Source organism: Ambystoma mexicanum, chromosome 9 (genome assembly GCF_040938575.1).
Source record: "Ambystoma mexicanum isolate Mex_15411 chromosome 9, UKY_AmexF1_1, whole genome shotgun sequence".
Taxonomy (NCBI): Eukaryota; Metazoa; Chordata; class Amphibia; order Caudata; family Ambystomatidae; genus Ambystoma; species Ambystoma mexicanum.
The window spans coordinates 793,905,316-793,921,641 of NC_090931.1; the positions used below are offsets into that span (position 1 = coordinate 793,905,316).

A 16,326-nucleotide genomic window follows, 5' to 3' on the forward strand; every position below is an offset into this window, starting at 1 on the left:
TCGACCAGTGATGATCTATTTCGATGGAGCTGTCAGTATCCATACCTCTGGCTCTGCATGGACTGCCATGAATGGTTGTATTGGAGAGGAGGCATCCGCATCTCCCTGAAACACAGTACTTGCATTACTATGCTTTTCAATATTGGAAACACAACACACACTTGGGGTCGACGGCACAGGTACATATAAAGAGATAACCACAAACGATGCATTGTCCAAAAGAATCAAGGAAAATCCAAATATGATCGCATTTCATCGACTTATTTCAACGATTCCTTTACATCTGCATCATCTAAATGAGATGTGATTGTGGAGGAAGCACCGTCGTCTCCCTGAAACACAGTACTTGGATTAGTATGGTTTTCAATATAGGAAACATAACACAAACTTGGGGTCGAACGCACAGGTACATATAAAGAGATAACCGCAAATGATGCATTGTCCAAAAGAATCAAGGAAAATCTAAATATGATCACATTTCATCGACTTTTTTCAACAAATTATTTACATCTGCATCATCTAAATTGGATGTTGTGATTGTAGTGGAAGCTTCGTTGTCTCCCTGAAACACAGCACTTGCGTTAGTAGGGAAGAAAGTATAGCAAATGGAATCACGTTATATGATCACGCATGATGGAGCTGTCATTATCCATATCTCGTGCTGCTGAAGAATATCTATGGTTGTTGCAAATGTAGTGCGCACTTCCGAAAGCTGTTGCGCCGATTCGCATACGCATGGTCCCGCTTCCACTTCCCCTGGAATTACTTGAATGTCAGGCTCTGCATCAAGTGCAGGGGTTGACACTCCATCAACTGCCTGAAACATAGTACTTGCATTGGTGAGGATTACAATAGTGAAAACATAACACACACCTGGGGTCGACAGCACAGGTACATATCAACGGCTAACCACGAAGACAGTACTTGCATTAGTATGGATAACACTAATTATAACCGAAAACAAAAACCAGTGGACGATAACTAAGGTGTATATCAATTGGAAAGCACTAATGAAACATTCGGTAAAATGATTACACGATAAAATATGAATATTACTTGACATGCATAAAACAGGTCTGTAGCGGATTAGCCTAGTAAGATTACCTTATACGCGCTAGAAGTGGTTGATAACTGCGACCACGTCAAGGATGTAGAATGTTCTTGCTTCAGATTCAAGGGATAGTCAAGAAGTTGTAATGGTAAATTAATGATTGATAATGAAATGGCAATATTAAAAATAGCCATGTAAGGCGACAGAATACTTGTAAAATGCTCAATACAGCACAGTTCCCTGTTCCCATATATATACATTGTGTTTGTGGGTTATGAAATCGAAAAAGAATATATTGGTAAATGTCATTATTCAAATAACTATACAATCATATCAATATCGAAATTATTACAAGGGATAGAACACCTACAATATCAATTAATCCGTTCGGATACCTACACACTACCGCAAGGCCTAAAGCTAAATCCGGACACTTGACTCACCGGTGGCGGAATGTGGACGAATAGAGTGGGAATAGCGTTTTCGAGCAATTTCTGTGTCGTTCGCCGTTTATTCTTCTTTGTTACCCAAGATGTTGTGTACATGTCCAAGGAAAAGTGCTGGCTGCAGATGCGGTATCGATCACCCCTCTTGTCCTGTAAGACTTGTTGGACTCTACTTTCCAGCTCATCCAGTGGATATCCGCAATGTCTGACCCATTCTCTTATTCGATCAACAGTTTTCGGGAATACATACATTGTAGTGCCTTCATATTTCGCATGGGTCTTCGAAGGGCAACCGCTAATCGAACAGGCAGGCATTGTTGATAAATCTGAAAAGTAAATATCGACATTATTATACAATCTTCAAGAATAAAGATTTGATACAAAAGTAAATGAATCATACAATGATCAATGCAAGGTTTGTTTTGGTCGCAGGAACTATACCAGTTCATTATGTGCGGCTTAGTATTTGCATAAGTTGCAGAAATGTATAAATGATGTGACTAAAAACTGAACATGTGACTCATCCCTTGGATGTTCTGTATTGCATGAGAAGGAAACATGCTTACATTATAGACTGGACCCCCGAAGGATGCAATTCGATGACAATTGACACAGATGAAAATAAATAGATGCATAGCAATGGAAATTCAAGTCAATAGCAATGAGACCAATGAACATAGCACTATTGGGTACTCTACTCGCAAATAGATAGAAATTTAAAAATCTGCGAAATATGACCAGGGTACATGGCCTTACCTTGACCAACAAACAGTTGGATTCAGCAAGCAGAGCAGTATGTTGCGGGAGAAAAGGTGCATGGCCACAGGTAGCGCACTGATGGGTATGCTCGAAGCGGTCACAGAAGTTCACGGATAGCATGACGACGAGCAGATTAGCATAGATCTCAGTGGTTCCCAGGTAGCACGTTCATGAGTTGACTTGCAAAGCACAAAGATGTTCTCATGAGACATATCGAGTGGTTTTTAAAGTATTAGAAACTGGGGTGTGTTTGTGAATGAATGACGTATGTATGTCCTGGTATTAGGGGGGCGGCCTGCTTCAAGGGGAGGCCTGCCTGGAGACACGGGGTCTGAGGAGGCCATGTGACCGATGGCCCCTTAGCGTGGGACACCTTTTGAAGTGTACATGTAGTTTGGCACCTTGGCCTTTCGCGCCCCTGACAGCCCCTCATGCCAGCGCTCATCCACTGGCGCGAACCGCCTTTATATCAATATATAGTATATCGCCTTTATATCAATGATAGTATATCGTTGCTTATCAATAACAAATGCCACATACCGGAGATTCTTGTAAGCACAGACCCACACTTCAACCGGTGTATTATAGTGGTCAATTCCCTAAGGCCTGTTTAATCCATTGGTAATTGTTAGTATAGATATATGTGTGACTTTTATAGAGACATAACCTACTGAAAGACTTTGAACAAGTGTTATTTAGTGCATGCATTATCGAGAATATGTTATGTTAGCTTAGATAGATAGGGACCACCCTGCTTCACAGCGACCAGACCTTCACCCATTCGGAGCACAGATGTCTGACGTCCATCCTTGAATGGAGACACACTTGATTCATTTAAAAAATCGAAACAAACGTTGTTAAATTATATGTGGTGTTTTATTTTGTATCTTATTTTCATGACACAAAAATACAAGACTTTAAAGATTATACAGGTCAGGTTGCAGCACAGCGAGAGAAAATCCCCTGTACTGACCGCTGTCACTCGGGAAGGTTTCTCTAATGGCACGAACGGCACAGGCGGGTATCACTCTTCGAACGCGGTGTCCAAGCCTCCCGTGGAGCCACCATGTAAAGGAACGATAGGCCACCAGCCTGTACCACCTGTGAAAAGGAATGAAACAAACTGTTTTTAAATGACCAAGATAAATTCTTGTAACTAATGGCATTCTGCACGGACAAATGCTATCTAGACGATGCACACTATTGAACGACTTACATGCGTTACAATGATATGTAGATGTAATTTTGGATTTAGTAGAAGAACATGAAATAGGAGTGGCATGACAAGCAGAGTATACTTACTCGTTACTCGGATTTTGTGGACGAACAGTTGCTCGAAGTTCGTGCATAAGCACCATCATTATTCTCAACACGGCCCGTGTGAGGCAGGCTGCCCTGAAGTCTGGCAACTCGGTGATGCATTGCGGTCGTGGCTCGCCTTCCGAAATGTAGGCCAGGCATCCCGAGTTTTCTCGGCAGCAGCAGTTCTCGTCCTCAGTTGGCATTAGCTTGCACCGATTGCATGTTCACCAGGTGGAGACGCCGTCCATTCGACTAGGCCCAGGCTCTTCATCTGTTGATTCGTCATGCCAACTAATGTCCGAATCCCCATCGTTTTCGCGTGCTTACCTTTCCAGTAGTTCTACTCGGTATACTCGGGCTCGTACATGTAGGGCATTATTGTAGCCATTGTGTGTTAAACAAACTAAAATAATTTATAGCGGTGGTACTGGCATCTGTTCACACGGGCTACAAGCGGCGAAGGTAGCTGACCAGAGCACTGAAACGAGTCACAGAATACTCAAAGTAACACAGAGAGAGGAATGGAATCGAAAATCTGCTGCTGTGTGTTGTGAAACGGTCTGTTTATACTTATTGAGGAAAAAAGAGGCGTCCTGCCATTTCCATGGCGACACGTCATTAGCTGAAGCGCAGCGAATGTTGACACGAGACGTGCTTTGGCGTTGGGAAATGGGCGGTACGAGTCTGCTGATGACAGGCTCAGGGGCGGGGGAATTGATTTAGTGCCGCAAAAGCAGGTCAGCCAGGGCGATCGGGGAAAAGATAGGATTATCAGAAAATGGCGGCTCCCTGGTGCTTGTTTTCGCGTGCGTTTAATGGACGAAAACTTGGGTAAGGTCCATAGGAAAGTTTTCTAAAATCGAGCCACTTAGGCTTAAAAAAACATGGCCGACCCGTAGGGACAATAAACATTTTTACTAGACCATGCCTTTAAAGTAAGTCTTTATAACCAAATATCACACTTTGCACAAATTTGAAATGCATTTGGTCTTGTTTTTGAGAGTACAACATAGGCGCATTGCTAAAACGCAATTATGTTTCTTGTTCCATTATTTTACAGAACAAAACGGTTTTGATACAATAACCCTCCTGAAGAACCATTGTGACCAATGGGGAAACACGTGTTGGGGGATAATACGTAAAAGAGTAAGAGAATAAACCCAATATTGGAGCGCAAGAATTACAGTACTTGTGATTTATGTTGTGCTCTTCAACACTTTTCCACCAGTGAAGGCACATACCCCGGCTTAGGAGGTCAATGTAGTACTACCTAAGCTCATGGAAGCTCCTTTTTAGCCTATGCATCAAGTCACGCCCAAGTTTCTCTCATGGGAAGATGGCCTTCCTCGTGGCTATCACCTTGGTTAGGCAGGTCGCGGAGATCGAGGCCCTGTCTTGCAAGCAGCCTTACTTGACTTTCCACTCTTCAAGGGTGGTACTGCGTACACACACCACCTTTATGCCAAAGGTATCGCCAGAATTCCACCTCAATGAACCTTTGGTGTTACCTGTCTTCCCGAATCCTTCGTCATCAGCGGAAAGGGCCTTGCATTCGCTGGACGTTGCTCGTGCCTTGAAGTTCTACATGACATGTATGAAGAATTTTCTGACGACTTCTCAGTTGTTCATCAACTTTGGACCTGCAAATCACAGAAAGGCCTCATCAAAGGCTTCCATCTACAGGTGGCTCTCCGGCTGCATCATGCACTGTCATCGACTGGTTAGCAGGCCGCTTCCAGGTTGGCCAAGAGCTTGCTCCACCAGAGCCATCGCAGCAACGACTGCGTTTCTCTCTGGTGTGCCCCTCCATGACACCTGCAAGGCTGCTACGTGGAGGTCCAGGCACACCTTCGCGAGGTTCTACTGCATCGACAGGGATTCCAGGCAGGAGTCCCAAGTAGGCCAAGCGGTGCTACGCAACCTATTTTTTTTAGATGAATGTTCCAAGGGTGAGTGTTTATTGCTTCTGTTGAGCCTTGCCACCTCCTGTGGTTGTGTATATGTACTGCTGTGTAATCGTTATTCATGAGCATGTGAATCCATGCTAGACCCCACGCTGGAGAAGGTTTACGTTACTTACCTGTAACTAGTGTTCTCCAGCATGGGTCTGGCATGGATTCACATGCGAACCCTCCCTCCTTCCCCTCTGTGGCTCTTCTTGGTTCATACATGCACTTTACATGCCTACCAACTCTGAAGATGGCCACCAGGGGTGTAGCTTAGGGGGAGGACTGTCGTTGGATGGGGCATTATGACCCAGAGGACAGTGATTGGTTTAGAGGAGGAATACAGTTTTAAAGTGAAAGTGAAACTGTTTTTTCTTTTACTGCGGATGCTGAGCCTGATGACGGGGAATATTCATGAGCATGTGAATCCATGCCAGACCTATGCTGGAGAACAATAGTTACAGGTAAGTAACTTAAAACTTTCTCCTCTACTCTTTAATATCTATATTCAGCCTTTGGTTAAACGTATTCACTCTTTTGATGTTATCCTTATGCAAATGACACTCAGGTACTGGATCGCCTGGCTATCATGTATCAGGCTATGGCTTTGCACTGCCGCAACTGTCTTCTCTCAATTAATTCCTGGATGAGTGACAACTGGCTTCTTCTTAATGGCAATTCAACCGAAGTCCTGGTGGTAGGCCCTCCTTTGAGCACCTCTCTTTGGAACTCAGACTTTTGACCTTCTGCTCTTGGCCCTCTGCCCAAGCCTGTTCAGGTAGTGAAGAACCTGGGAATGAAATTGTCTTCTAATTTGTCCCTGGAGCCACAAGTTAGTTCTGTCTGTTAGTCAGTTTATTTTAAGCTTAATGTTTTGCACAAAGTCCTTCCATTTCTACCGGCGAATCTTCACTCTGTGGTTGTATCTTCCACGGTTTCTGGATCTCTTAACTATTATAATTCCTTTGATCTGTCTCAGCCTCTTTATCTTTTCCACTGCAGAACAGGGCAGCTAGAGTGACATTAGGTGCTCCGTTTTGGGCATCCGCTTCCCCTATCCATGCCTCATTATACTGGTTTCCCTTTGTGAAGCTCATTGAATTCAAGGCATTATGTATTGTGCACCAGGCCTTTTTTGTCACTGGTCCAGAGTATCTGCAGGCTAAATTCCATCCCTATGTTCCATCTCGTCGCCTCCGTTCAGCCTCTCTACTCTGTATTCAGGTTCCTCGTTTTCAATGCTCCAGGACCGGGGGCCGCTGCTTCTCTGTGGCAACAACCCGGATCTGCAATTCCCTTCCACTGGCCTTGTGTGCCATGCAGAAACATCATCCATTTCGTCACATTCTGAAACCTTTTTATTTTAGCTTATTTTTCTAGCTTCCTGCTGCCTCGTCCTTCTCAGTTAGCACCATGATACCCTTGCCAGTGAAGGGGGTGATTTACAAATAATACAAATAAATAATAAATAAGGCCTCTTCTTCATCTTCACAATTTCTTTTAGGGTCCACCTCCAACGGAATTCCAGGAACTGCTCATTGAGGTAACTCTCTTCCGCCAATGACCAGCCCTTTTCGCAATAGTGTTCCCCCTATGTCTCTTGTGAACTTGCCTGTCTGAATTCAGAAGCATTTACATACCTGTTACTGCTGTGTTTTTCAGGAAGGACTTTGACAAGGTTTTACTTATCTGTTAGTATTTTATTTTTCACTGTGCTGTGTCTTAATACGATGATTATATTTATATACAATTATAGTGTAGTGACCTTCTCTTATTTGGTATTGCCAAAAAGTGTATACTGTACCTGTGAATCGCCCTGCTCGACCTCCTTTGAATCAGACCGGACCTACTGACCTGACCTACTGTATCACAACTACCATATGGAGAGTCTGGTGAGCTTCAGGGAATCACTAGTAGTACCTGAGTAAGAAAGATGAACATGAGAACTCTGACGACAGGGCCTGAAGGAAAATCTCCTGAAAAGTGTGTGCCATCCGGTGCTGCAAGTCTTAGAAAAGGATCAAGGGGGCATCTTGATATCAGGGAGTTGGAAAGAGTTGATGGGAGGAGATTTGTTGTAGGCAGAGGAGGAGATCATCAGTGGGAGCAAAGTCATAAGGGAAGGGACTGGGGTAGGTGCGAGTCCTGGATCTGAAGAGCAGAGACCATGGTGACAAAGCTGCTAAGTTGTCAGAGAAACTGTGAGTTGGAGAAGGAACCCTGGGGTGGACCTGAAAGCCAGCCACACACACTGCTGAACCATTGATTTCACTACGAGCTACCCCGAGGGGAGACATCGCCGGGACCAAGCAAGGACTTAAATCAACTGCTGATGCCATAACCTGGAACTTGGTAGAATCCAGACCGTGTGTACATTTTAGGGAAGGAGAGAGTAAAGGATACTGGACCTTCCCAAGCAAACCCCCACGTAGACATTTTAACAAGAAAGACTGTGGAGATCACACCCTTGGCCTTCCAACCCATAACCCACAAGTGAACTTTAAATTATCCTACAGTGGAGTTGTGGTGTATTCTTTTCTCGTGAAACCAAAGGCATTCCTTTGTGTTATTGAGACAATACAAAACTTTAAACTATATTTTGAGCCGGTCTCGTCTGTTAATTCCTGTGGCCGTACTAACACTATGCTGCCAAGTCTACTTGCTGTAACTATGGCAACATTTAAATATACTCATTCTCGACAAATATAAGGGCTTTGGAAATCAGTGCCTTGTCTCACTATTTCCTGCAAAGAAGCTTATTTAAGCATTCAGTTGTGCTGCGGTTCAGAGTGATTCTAAACGCTGTATATTTTTATGTTTTAGCTCTGAAGTGCTTGACGATGCTTGTGCTGAACAGTATGGCAGCATTTATCAGTCTACCATCGATTTTACAAAGAATCCTACAAGTAAGTAGAAATCTCTCCAGAAACTTTTTTTTGTTGTTTTTTGTATTCGTGATCAGTTGTTTTGTGAACAGTTTGTTTTTGAAGGTATAGAAATGCAGTGGAATAACTTTTTCTTAATAAAATGGTTAAATTGTGACTGATTTTAGTTTTCATAATAGCAGTGAACTGGCTGATAATCGTGTGAACGTAAGATCCTCTTGTTATTTTCTTTCAGTGACTGAATGTTGAAATTATTGTTTTTTGTCCCAAACAAAATGAGATTAATGCATATGTTCTTCAGTTAGACCTTTTTGCAGAAGATGTTGACTTTTTTTCCAAGAATGTGTACAAAAATAATATAAGGGGAAAGATTTTGGTTGTATTCCTAGGGGTTGTTGATAGGAGTTGTATCTCATTAAGTGCCTGAATCTTGTCTGCAGATGCATGAAAGGCAAAGCTTTAATTCCTTGCAAGAGCTCTAATCCACTTTAAATGCTTTGAAGGCTAAAGTGTCCCTATTCTTTGGTTTAACAATGAATTCTGCGAAGCAGACCGGAAAATCGTGTATTGCTTTTTAGGTTTTTAATGAAGTAAAAAGCATTTTGAAGAAGTTGTGCGTGTTTTTAATTGTGGAAAGGGTATATCCTGTGTGTTTTCTAGATCGTACACAAGTCCAAATATTTTCTTTTTGAGTTGCTCGAGTCTGAGGGGAAAGTTGCTAAACTAACATTTGAATCCAAGGTCAATGGGCCTCATTACGAGTTGTTCAAAGACCTTGGCCGTGAGGCCAGCGGTGCGGGCTGCACTCCTATGTCCACTGCAAAGTGGCTTATTTTCAGTGAGTCAAAAAACCATCTCACTAGTGCTCACAATCTGATGCAAAATGCTTATATTATATATATACTGTTTATTCGAACAAAAAAAAAACAAATGTCATCAATTAATATTTCTTCTTAATGCAAATGCTTTCTGGGATAGGCCAATGCATTTCGGACTAGATCCTTCATCAGGGCCTGTATATAATCATAAGTCACACAAGTTAAAGTTACGAGAACACCAAAAAGAATTATCAAACAAGCAATATCAAGTCCATAGTCCTGGTTGGCAAGTATGCACGAATGTGCAAAACATAGCAGTCAATAAATACCACATTTCCAGAGCATTAATCCCACGTATAAAAGAAACGTAAATATGCATCACCAATAAAAAGTGCCACCATTTCATGCCCATCAGTGCACAAACCAGATAAAATATTAAATATACGTACGGAAAATTGGAATGTTGAGAAATTAAGCGTATAACCATACCAATGGAGAGAAAACAGAAATGTCATTGAGTCATTACCCAGAGTCACATCACTTAGACATAATGCTAGGGAACCGATATTTACACTGACCTGGTCTCCCTGTAACAAAATAAAGCCTCCAAAAATGGCTGCGCGTTCGCTAGCAGAGATCGCAGTATTTCCTCTGACACGAACAATTCTCGAAACAACAATCTGTAAATATATGTATCCATTAGGTGGTACTCTAGGTCTACTCTAGTTATCATCCTTACGGCTGTAGGCACAAGCTTACCTAGTGCTGTATACAAACTCGTCTCCATACACGGTGAAACCGCAGAAACGCGCGTCTCACTAAATATCTAGTGTTGTTTAAAGGTTACCATGGGAACCCCATGGTGATAATACCTTTGCTAAGTCAACCAAATATGGCGGCCATGTTAGAGTGGTATGTTCGCTACCTATCTAGAATGAATGTTAGTGGAAATTCGAATGTGCATCATAACACTACCTAAATCATCTAACTTAGAATTAACACTTAAATCTATGCGTTCTGATTCTGAAATATAGTTTATAAAATTTAGGAAAAATCTCCTTACATAAAATAAAATAAAATTAAAACTATACTTGACCAAGCTGATATAGTAATGAGTCTTCAATATACAAACGCAGAAAAAAGGAAAGAAAAGGAAAACAAGAAGAAAAATGACTATTCGCTTGTCACGTGCATGTGATACAATAAAGAAAAAAAGTGGTAAGATCAAAAATTGAAAATGCGAGAATAGGATATATATATTAGCCTGGACTTTCAATGAATTCTAACACATAATTATAGCATCTCAAAAAACGAAAACATTCACATAGAAAGCAACTCAAATCAAACTCAGAAACGCGCGTTTCACTGAATATCTAATGTTGTTTAAAGGTAACCATGGGTCCCCATGGTAATAGTACCTTTGCTAAGTCAACCGAATATGGCGGCCATATTAGAGTGGTGTGTTCGCTACCTATCTAGAGTAAATATTAGTGAAAATTCAAATGTGCATAGTAACACTACCTAAATCATCTAATTTAGGATTAACACATAAATCAATACGTTCTGATTCTGAAATATAGCTTACAAAATTCAGGAAAAATCTCCTTACATAAAATAAAAACTATACTTGACCAAACTGATATAGTGATGAGTCTTCAATATATAAAAGCGGGAAAAAGAGGAAGAAAAATGACTACTCGCTTGTCACGTGCATGTAATACAATAAAGAAAAGAAAAAAGGTGATAAGATCAAGAATGAAAATGCGAGAGTAGGATATATATGCTAGCCTGGACTTTCAAAGAATTCTAACACATATTTATAGAATCTCAAAAATGAAAACATTCTCATAGAAAGCAACTCAAATCAAACTCCTCGTTAATTCCATCAGGAGCAAGAGCGTCCAATTTATCAATCCAAAATGCTTCTTGCTGTGCCCTCCATTTCTTCATATCTCTGTCATATGTTTTCGTGGGTAACACCTCCAATACTGCATATCTCAATTGTGCGAGAGAATGTCCTTTTGCTTTAAAATGTCTGGCCAAAGCCAAAGTCATGTTGTTATTGCGGATGCACGATTTATGTTCATTTATTCTTATCCTTATTTCCCGTGCTGTTTCTCCTACATAATAGATGCCACAAGGGCATCTAATAGCATAGACAACGTTCTCTGACAAACAGGTAGCATGGAACCTCAACTTGATTTTTGCGCCAGTTTTAGGATGCATTATTGTGTTTCCCTCATTACGAGTTGGTCAGTGATGACGGCGGTAATTCCGCCTGACAGAATTACCATTACCGCTGTGGTGACCAGCGGAATTAATGCTACATCATAAGTTGAAGGCAGTGTGCACACAATTTCCTCAGTAGCAATTATTCCGTCCGGCAGAATTACCGCTGTAAATCAAGTTTGGACAGTAAATCCGCCCGGCCTCAGCCGAATTACCATTAAAGCTAGTCAACTCAGTGCGACTTCCACCGCCGGAATTACAATCATTGTGGGAACGGGAAGTCTGACGGCGCCCATATTTAAAAATCCAACGCACCCTTAATCTCCCATTTCCTGTTGCCGGCCGAAGACCGGCGTCCCAGGGAACATGACGCAGGAAAAGGGCAAAGGCAAGGTGCCGGACATGAGGCTGTGCAAGGTGAAGTTCAGCGAGGGTAAACTTTCCAGTGCTTGCCGATGAGGTGGTGACGCATGCTGATGAGCTCAATGGCACTAGACACAGGATAACCTATGGCCAGAGGAACGCTGCCATCTGGTCCAGCATCATGGACAAGGTTGCGGCAGTGGCATGGTCCCACGGAACAGCGAGGACTGCCGCAAGCGGTCTGCAGCCTCATTGCTAAACACAGGCGTGAGCATTCTGCAACAGGAGGCAGCAGTCGAGCACCTGGTCCTGACCACATGCGAGGAGAAAACTAGCACCATTCTCTACATGGAATGAATAGAGAGGGCGTTGGGAGTGCAGAAGTGGGAGTAAGCAGCCAAGGTTATGCTGGTGAGATGAATGTTCCCTCTCCCATGCGAATGCACTGGCCAAAAGATCATCCCCTGCATGTTTTCCCCAGCATAGATCGGCTCAATGGACAGGGGAATGGGAAGCCACATGCCAATGTGTGTAAAGGCTCTTCTACTACATGCTTGTGCAAGGGAAGGTGGGATGCACCTGTGCAAATACATATGCACTGTAAGGGAAATGTGCATGTAAGGCCATGCAATGTTGAGAAGCACCCATGTGTGCTGTGAATGTCCAAGTGGCAAAGTCTACCCCCTGCGCCACCACATCTACAAGCCATATTGCCAATCCAACAGCTACCTTGCATGAGCTTTTCTCAATGGCCTGCAACGTTCCTGTCCATCAGACAAAATGTGTGCAGGATGACCATTCATCATGTTGCAGGAGTGTCTTTCTAGTCAACTTACAAGTATGCGTGATGACTGACTGCCTGTCATTGTCTACCCAACAGGTTCACAGTCGACTCCCAGGGACCTCCACTGGTGGCAGTACTTCAACCTCACCCCCACACAGGCCAACCATTGCAAACGTAGGAGGGAAAAGCAGGAGCGATGCGACAGGGCCAGAGCACAGCAGCACCAAGGCAGCTATGCCAAATGGTGAGACAGGCACAGTTCCCACAAGTGTGCCCAATGGTCCCTCCACCAGCATTGCATCTGGCACAGCACCTGATGGAGACCCACCACATGCAGCTGCAGATGCATCACCCCCAACAGCTGCAACCACCACACCCGGCCACTGTGGTGATCCCTGAGGAGCAACAACTCACTAGTGGCATACATGGCTTAACATCTGCACCCACCCATCTGCCACCTGACTTCCCCATGTCACCTGAGGCAGACAGCCATTTACATTGCCATGCCATGATAAACTGGTTTCAGGGAGTGATGGCAGTCGAACACCTGATGCAGGTGATGCTTGGTTCAGGTCCTCCGGCTTCAGCCAGGCCCTCTCCATAGCTCACACACTGTGCCGCAGCATTGAATAGATGCCATCTGAAGGAGGCTGGACACCCCAGAGTGCCGCCAGATGAACATAGAGAACACTGTGGAGATGCAGGTGCAGCATCTGCAGGCCACAGGGGACTCTGTGCAGGGCTCATCAAGGAGAATAGCCAAATCCTTGGGCCGGCAGTGACCCAATTATCAAGGGCGACTGCTTCCAACTCAGCTGTGGACCAGAGAGCTCACCAAAGGCGTTTCTGTGTTTGCCAAATCTATGCATGCCAGCATGCTTCTCACAACGCAAAGGCCCAGAGTCTGAGCCTTCTACCTCTGTCACCCCCACAGAGAGGTCATTGGCTGGGAGCCCACAGTGCCGCTCGTTGCGCAGTGTGGCCCGTACACTGCCCAAACAGTCTGGCAAGGACAGAGGCGACGAAAATGACTTGTATAATCTCAACATCACTGGGCACAAGGGAGGTGCGTGGGTATGTAGGAGGTGGATGGGTGAAGGTATTTGGGATGGATTTTTGCACAGTTCACAATAAAACATTCACTTGAACAAATGCATGGAAAATTATTTTTGTGTGAAGGTGATATATTCGAAACGTGGTTCTATACAAAAGTGAGAAGCAGGTGAAATGTAATGTGTCTAGAAATATTTGCCAGTTTGTTCTTGGCACACGAGACGTCCATGCCTGCTCACTGTGGTAGCGTTTCATCGGTAGACATCCGATCATTGACTGCTATGGGAGGCATGTCCTCATCAGGTGATAGGGGGTACATTTCGCCTGAGGTGGAGACACCCCAAAGTGTTCTGTTCAGAATGCCAAATGTCTGCTCTATGCACAGTCTGTCCTGACATGTGCCTCATTGTAGGCCACCTCCTGTGGCATACGTGGATGGCGCACAGGTGTCATCAGCATGGGAGCTGGGGGTAACCGGAGTCACCTTCAAGTGCAAAGTTCACAGCAGTCAGTCGCCGTGCTTTGAGGATGCTTGGCATGTAACATGCCATGTTGATGGACACTCTCTTGAAGCAGTAATGGTGCATTGTTGTACACCATGGTTTTACATCCCAGTAATTGAATGCAGTGTTATGAATTATGGGGGTTCATATGCATTGTCACTTTGAGATACTCAGGGGTCGATTCATGGAAATAATGTGCGCCGAAAATTCCCGCGCAGAGGTGCCAAAACGTGCGAATCGCAGTAAAAGTGCGAAAATCGCAGTGCAAATGCGAAAATCCTGGGTGCGCGGGAAGTTCCACACGCGATTGTCCTGGGTACGTGTACTAAGGGGTGCGCGGGAAGTTCCACACGCGATTAGCCTGGGTACGTGTACTACGGGGTGCGCGGGAAGTTCCACACGCGATTGTCCTGGGTACGTGTACTAAGGGGTGCGCGGGAAGTTCCACACGCGATTAGCCTGGGTACGTGTACTACGGGGTGCGCGGTAAGTTCCACAAGCGATTGGTCTGGGTACGTGTACCTCGGGGTGCGCGGGAAGTTCCACACGCGATTGGCCTGGGTACGTGTATTCCGAGGTGCGTGGGAAGATTCACACGCGATTTCAGCAGGGTACGTGTATTTCGGCAGTGCCGTGGAATGCTACACGTGATTTGGCCATGTGGGTCCTCCCAGGTGTTCCCTCTACACCCTCCACGGCCCCTGCAGGCAGCCCACACCACAGGGGACTACCCTGCACCCCTGCTCATGTCCCACAGGCAACCCATCCACCATGGCCATGCCCACCAGCCAACCCACAAGTCACCTTGCACTACTGATCACCAACACGTGTCTCCCATCACCCCCACCCCCCAGCAGTGCAGGGGCACCCTCCACCAGGCCCCCAAACATGTCCAACTCATGTCTCCCTGCACCCCCACCCCCCAGCCACCAGGGGCAGCCTCCACCAGGCCCCCACCCATGTCTCCCACCACCCCCACCCCCCAGCAGTGCAGGGGCAGCCTCCACCAGGCCCCCACTCATGTCTCCCTGCACCCCCACCCCCCAGCCACCACGGGCAGCCTCCACCAGGCCCCCACCCATGTCTCCCACCACCCCCACCCCCCAGCAGTGCAGGGGCAGCCTCCACCAGGCCCCCACTCATGTCTCCCTGCACCCCCACCCCCCAGCCACCACGGGCAGCCTCCACCAGGCCCCCACTCATGTCCCCTATCACCCCCACCCCCCAGCCATGCGATTTGCCTGGGTACGTGTACTTCGGGGTGCGCGGGAAGTTCCACACGCGATTGGCCTGGGTACGTGTACTTCGGGGTGTGCGGGAAGTTCCACACGCGATTGGCCTGGGCACGTGTACTACGGGGTGCGTGGGAAGTTCCACACGCGATTGGCCTGGGTACGTGTACTTCGGGGTGCGCGGGAAGCTCCACACGCGATTGGCCTGGGTACATGTACTTCGGGATGCGCGGGAAGTTCCACACGCGATTGGCCTGGGTACGTGTACTACGGGGTGCGGGGGAAGTTCCACACGCGCTTGGCCTGGGTACGTGTACTTCGGGGTGCGCGGGAAGTTCCACACGCGATTGGCCTGGGTACGTGTACTACGGGGTGCGCGGGAAGTTCCACACGCGCTTGGCCTGGGTACGTGTACTTCGGGGTGCGCGGGAAGTTCCACACTCGATTGGCCTGGGTACGTGTACTTCGGGGTGCACGGGAAGTTCCACACGCGACTGGGCCTGTGAAAGTGGGGTACGTGTATTCCAGGGGTGGGCGGGAATATTTACTCGCGACTGGGCCTGGGAGAGCGTACTACGTGTATTCCTGGGGTGGGCGGGAAGATTCACACGTTCGCCTACGACGCGCCAAAAAATAAATGGTCCAATCCTGAAACACGTACGCCAGCAGGAAGCAGGCGTACGTCGACCCGCGCAGCATAAAAGTGCGCGCAAACAACAAACAAGCTCAGATGCCAGGATGAATATACCGTTCCTAGCAGCGGTGGCCGTGGGTTACCAAAGGAGGAGGAGGAGGATAGTGAGGGCCAGAATTTTCACTCCCAGAACCAGACTTTTTGGGATGCCTGATGACCAGGTGTATGGGAGGTACAGGTTTCTACCACACATAATACTGGACCTGGTCAGTGAGTAGGAGGATGACCTCACATCACCCACCCTGTGCTCCCAAGCACTCA

General features: G+C 45.7%; 1 protein-coding gene across 3 annotated transcripts in view; it reads left to right on the forward strand.

Moving 5' to 3' along the window:
• VPS8 (VPS8 subunit of CORVET complex) overlaps positions 1-16,326 on the forward strand; it is a 2,529,257-nt gene that overhangs the window by 2,143,282 nt on the left and 369,649 nt on the right. For all 3 annotated transcript variants that reach the window (XM_069615741.1, XM_069615740.1, XM_069615739.1), the window contains exon 40: positions 8,328-8,410. In XM_069615741.1, coding sequence (XP_069471842.1) covers positions 8,328-8,410 — 83 coding nt within the window. The remainder of the gene's footprint in view (positions 1-8,327; positions 8,411-16,326) is intronic.